Here is a 5681-nt window from a genome sequence, read left to right as displayed (position 1 = left end):
GGTCCACACGACTCAAAGAACACGTTACAACCAAAACAAAGCAGCTTAATGAGCGTCTTTGGCACAGCAGCACACAGAATACAGCCGAGGCCGGTTTCAGGATATGCCAAGTCCATGTTTATTATTAGTTGACAGTCTGGGTTAGTTGTCGGATACAGAACAGCACAATGCAACAAGCAGGTACAACATCAGCACACCTCAGTGCTGCAGAACCTCCTGCTGCGATTACATGGTCGACGACCCGCTGGCGGCGCCATCGCAGCTCCCGGTAGCACTGCTGCTGCTGTTGTTGTCGTTGTTAGCGGTTTGGTTATTATTTATACCTAAAGTTTTTTTTGTCTTTTTTTTATTGTTTTGTTTTACCAGTTTTTTTATGATGTGGTTTTTTGTAATTTACTTTATTTCTCCCCGACGTGTTTGTATGTATAAAAGAAGGCTGCGACGGACAGACGGACAGACAAACAGACAGACGGGCGGCTGTACAAACAGTCAGCATCAGTGTAGAGGAGCAGCGTCGAGGCCTGGAGACGGTCGACAAGGCAACAAGTTAAGACCATTAAAGACGTGAAAATGAACAGAGATTATTACTGCTGCGGCTTCGGAACACAAAAACAAACGTTCATTCTTGTTTACAGCTTTCCTTTTTCGACACCATGAAAAGTAACCCAAAACCTTATTAGATGTATCCAGGGCGACTAAAGAAACGAGCAAAAATGGTCCAAAATGACACAAAATCTTGATCCAGAAGCACCAAAACATCGTCCTAAAAAAAGCTAAAAGTACTTAAAGAAGGAATGACTGAAAAACTTGTCTAAAAATGACCAAATGCTTTTTTAAAAAAAAGATAAAAATGACTTAGAAACTGTCCAAAACGACTTTAAATTTGTGCAGAATGGCTGCAAACGTGTCCAGAATGACTTAAAAATGGTCCCAAATGACTCAGAACGAGAAATCAAGTCACGTCTTTCTCAGATTTTGCCATTTGTATTTTTTTTTTTCTCACTAAATCCCATGAAAATAACACAAACCAGCTCTGGTCTGTTGTGACACCTCTCCACGATTAATCCTTTAGTTTTGGTAGCAGGAGGAACAAACACGACAACTTTGATCCGGCCCAACCCACCGGTCAGATCTGACTTGTATATTTCTAGCGCTGCAGCTTGGTATCGTTCTGCTCTGGTTTCTGGGTTGTCGTGGGGGAAGCTCAGCCCGGGATGCAGCAGCGGTACCACTCCAAACACCGGAAGGCCAGAATTAAAACCAACCTTGGACAAAACTTTTCAGCTTGTAGGTTGCTGCTTGGAGGCGGCTGTTGTTCTGCTGAAGGAGATCTGGGCACGTTTATACCTTTGAAGCACATCCTGAACGTTTTTTAGTTGCCCAAACATTAAAAGTCGTCGTCTTTGCGGCTGTATTCCTCGATAGCTCCAGTGGTGTTTTCAGATATGAATATGTACATCTGTTCCTATAATTTCAATATAAAACAACCAGGTTAGAATGACTTAATGTGCTGCAAACACCAGCTTTTTATGCAGTTTTAGAATTGGGCTGCGGGGAGATCGATTGGGCGACGATGATTTCAGTCCGCTGACATGTTCTCGGTTTGATTGCAGCACCAGATTTCAGTCTGCGGTGAGAGCCAGCTGGCCCGGAACTGTTGGAAAATCACATCCGCCAACCTGCTGTCACAAACACTCGACAACCAAAAGCTGAAAATAGAACCAACAGACGGCAGAAATTGCCGGTTTTGTGTCTTTTCATGGGATTTGTCGCCAATAAGAAGCCGAACATTGGAGGAACCGATGGCCTCTTGGGTCCCGTTCTGCTCCTCCGACGTTAAAACTCCGGGAAGCTTCCAGAGATCCTTCGGCGTTTATTGAGTTTGTTTTTTTACGAGCTGAGCAGCCGTCTGAAGGCAACGAAATAAATCATAAATGACGTCTGGTCTGTCCACTTTCACCTGCCCTGGCCAGGCGTATAAATGTTAACATTTATGACATAACTTCTTAATAATCATAATTATCATCTGCTGCGTCTCTAAGCGCTATAAAGGAAGGTGGGTGGGTGGAGGGGAGGGGCGGCGCTATGGTTCTAGTCTGTTCTAAACGTCTCGGGGCGACTAACAGGAAAACCTGACGGGAGGTGATGAAATCAAACAGGTCATAAAAAAAATTACAATTTGATCATCTCATATAAAAGAAGCAATGGAAATAATAAAAAATGACAATCTCAAGGTTCTATGTACATTCAGAGAACGTCAGGTTCTCTATTTCGGTCAGCTCCTCCTCTTCCTCCGTCCTCCGACTCCCTCCAGAGGGTTCGTGTTGCTACAGAGGACCGACCCTCCACGTCGCCGCCGCCGCCGGGCTTCGTGTGCATGTGTGTGTTCATGTTGTGTGTTTGTTTCTGCAGACGAAGCGTTGCGTTGGCTTCAAACAGTACAGTGACAAATGGCGACACCTTGTGGCCAAATCCAGGTACAGCAGGTAAACGGATGACATGGAGCTTTGATTCTGTTCTGAGAATAAGAAACAGCATCGACAGCAGCTTCAGTAGCAGTGTTTCTACAACGTTTTATCACCGTCGAAAAGCTCTGGGCTGTTGTATGGAACACGAGCTAGCAGTGGAGTCACAAGACAACGTAGCATCGCGCTAACAACATGAGGAAGTTATTGTTCGCAGCATTTAGCAGCTGGATGATCCAAACCTCAAGATGCCCAGATGTGTGTCTGCAGCTACCATCGACAGAAGAAGTTTAACAGTCGAAACGCTGCAGAAGGAAAACCGAGACGCCGATTGTTGTTTCCATCAACATGTATTCGTCTGCTGTGACGACGACTTCGCTCTACTGCAACTTCTTCCCCCGAAATTAAATTCAAGGTCAAGAGTTTGACATTTGAAGAGATTCAGATCGTTGCAGTTGATGCTCGACAGGCTTCCTGGAGTGTCGCCGGTGTTGCAGGAGCTCTGGGAGCAGAGCGTCGCCGCACGGCCGGATTACTACAAGTTTGTCAGGTTTTTGGTTTATACAGGCACAGTCTCCTTTGATTGCACCTTGTGTTGCATTAAAGAAAGGGCAAAAAAATTCCCAAGTTTCTAGAAACAGTTGGGTCGATGGAAACACTTCAGTAAACATGTAACCGACACCTGAGATCAGCTGTTTGTTGAGTTGTTTTATAGCAGGAAACATGGCCGACGGCAGCTGGCACAAAGACTTTCAGACTCTACTTCCTGATTGTTTTTTGTCTTAGCAGTTGGCAAACAACTGGTTTATTACAGCCATGTAGCCTGTAGCGCCACCTTCAGACGACACATTCTCATTCTCTCCAACACAGTTAATGGAAAAAAAGCCTATTTCTTCTGACATTTTAAACTTCACTTCATTTTTTTTAAATGAATGTATAGAAACACGACTACTGTTGAGCTACTTCTGCCTCGGAGGGACGATGAGCATCACGACCTGCACCGCAACTTAGAAAACACAAGCAAATGGAGAAGATATCGCCAATCTGACAACAGCAGGCTGCCCAAAGAGCTGCAGCGTTTCTCTATTTATTGTTCTCAAACTGACGAAGCAGTTTTCTTCATTTTCTTCACTCGTGTTTTGTTAAGTCGGCGTCACGTCCGGATCCAGCAGATTGACCTGCCGAGCAAACGGGAGCGCGATGGGAACTGAGTGTTTGTGAGGATGACTGACGGACAGAAAGAGGAAGAAGAGGAGGCTCAACTCTTAAGGCAACATTTCTCCCGTCGCTGCAGGACGGAGAGCTCGAACAATCGCACACAAACCAACAGTCACGCTGCAAACGACGCTAGACGTCAACGGAAAGGTTCGGAAAAAGAACGGCTCGAGGCCGACATGCATCCGACGCGTCAATAAATAGCAGAATCATTCCCGACGCATGCACACAACACAAATAAATAGCCTGGAAACAAGGAGTGCAGAAGAACTGTATAAAAATGATTTAAAAGTGTTAATGAAACTAAACGAGACTTAAATGCTTGTAGGCGACGAAACAATGCAGTCGAGACATTTTGGTCACGGGTGAAGGATGAATTTCCCTTTTTTCTTCCCCTCCTGAGCTGAGCTGCACCAGCCGGTCGGAAATCCTCCACCGGCTCCGAGTGGAACGTCTGTTCTCAGTTTTACTGCTTTTTATGTTTAAACTTGGTGAATGTGGTTGCAGCCGTCAAACACCAGTGAAGATGTTCAGGAATGTGTGAATCGGATACGAAGCAACATCGGTCAGAAAACGTAAAACACACTAATTATTACATCTTAAACATTATAAAGCCAAAGATGTGGACTTTTCTAGTGAAAGAGAAATAAAATGCTGCAGCAGCTGCACTCTGGTCAGTCACAGCTAGCAAGAGAGCTACGTTAGCTGAAGCTAATTTATGCTAGCTGAAGCTAATTTATGCTAGCTGAAGCTAATATTCACACTTCTTCTGTATCACTGCTGCCATCATATTAATTTCGATCATTTACAGAATTTATTTGCCTTTTCTCAAACCTCCACTGAGGATTATTTGACGCTCTGAACTCCAGCAGGTGTTAAATCCACGTTTCCTTTAAACATAAGAAATATTCTAAGCGCTACAAAAAAACTTTAGGAGACGATTTTCTTTTGCGAGCACTGAACCAGTCAGTTTCATTCTGTGATAGTTCAGATTTAGTCGATATTTTCCATCGTGCTGCTGCTGCTTTAAACTGTTGCTTAATTCTTGCCTGAGGCTAAAAGCTAACTAGCCTAGCTTAGCAGGATAGCGGCGGCTGCTAGCGGAGGCTGATTTTATGTGATTAAACTCCCTTTAAATCATACATTTGAATGCATCTGATTAAATATAAAGCTACTGAACAACCCTACGTGTCCAAATGAGTGAGGAAGTTGTCTATGAAGAATGTTTTTGGTGCTTTTGGTTATTAAAGTAAAGTTTTAGTTTGTTTTTTTCAACTGAAGTCAATGGTAATGATGTGTAAACAGCCTTGAGCAATAAAAAAAAAGAGATTTTCTAACAAGATCTTTCTGTTTGGCTGTTCCGATCAGAACCGGTGTTTTTCGGTGCAACCTGCAGTAACGTCCGGCTTGAAGTTGCGACGAGCTGGTGCAGCCGGCTGCTGTCCGTCCAACAGAAGGACCATCTGATCTCATGGGTTTGTGTGTGTGTGTGTGTCTTCAGTGTAAATGTGTGTAAACTGGAATAGAAAAGGCGAGACGTCCTGTAAACAGCTTCACTGCAGAAACCTGTGGAATGTACTGAGACCGGCAGTGAGTCAGGAGTGGTCTGTCCCTTTGTGTCGTGGTGTCGTGTGTGTCGTGTTGCGGTGGTGTGTTCGTGTCTAGCTGGGCCGGTTGAGGATGCTCGACATGGACGGGGCGATGGGGGGAGGCGGGACGGCGTTGACGGGGGAGGCGGGGCCGGAGCTCTCGTTGCCGTGGGGGACGGGCCCGCGGCCGCTGTACTGGCCGATGAAGGACCCGTCCTCGTTGAACTGGATGTCGACGCTGTCGCCGTACTCGGCCAGAGAGTCGTCGCTGCCCAGCTTGCTCTCGCCGCACAGAGACGGCTGACTGTCGGAGCGCTTCTCGTCGGCGTCGCTGCAGCAAAAGCAGAGAAACTGTCAGAAACTGAAAGAGTGGAACAAAGGAAGCAGGGCTGCAGGTTTATGTGCTGCAGAT

General features: G+C 45.5%; 1 protein-coding gene across 1 annotated transcript in view; it reads right to left on the bottom strand.

Annotated features, from left to right (window-relative positions):
• Positions 1-94: 94 nt before the first annotated feature.
• LOC103361540 (neural cell adhesion molecule L1.1-like) overlaps positions 95-5681 on the bottom strand; it is a 50668-nt gene continuing 45081 nt past the window's right edge. The window contains exon 24 of the mRNA XM_008287645.1: positions 95-5600. Coding sequence (XP_008285867.1) covers positions 5342-5600 — 259 coding nt within the window. The 3' untranslated portion in view covers positions 95-5341. The remainder of the gene's footprint in view (positions 5601-5681) is intronic.

This window comes from Stegastes partitus, unplaced genomic scaffold, assembly GCF_000690725.1.
Source record: "Stegastes partitus isolate 25-593 unplaced genomic scaffold, Stegastes_partitus-1.0.2 Scaffold510, whole genome shotgun sequence".
NCBI classification, from domain to species: Eukaryota; Metazoa; Chordata; class Actinopteri; family Pomacentridae; genus Stegastes; species Stegastes partitus.
This window is presented reverse-complemented; position numbering and strand designations above follow the sequence as displayed.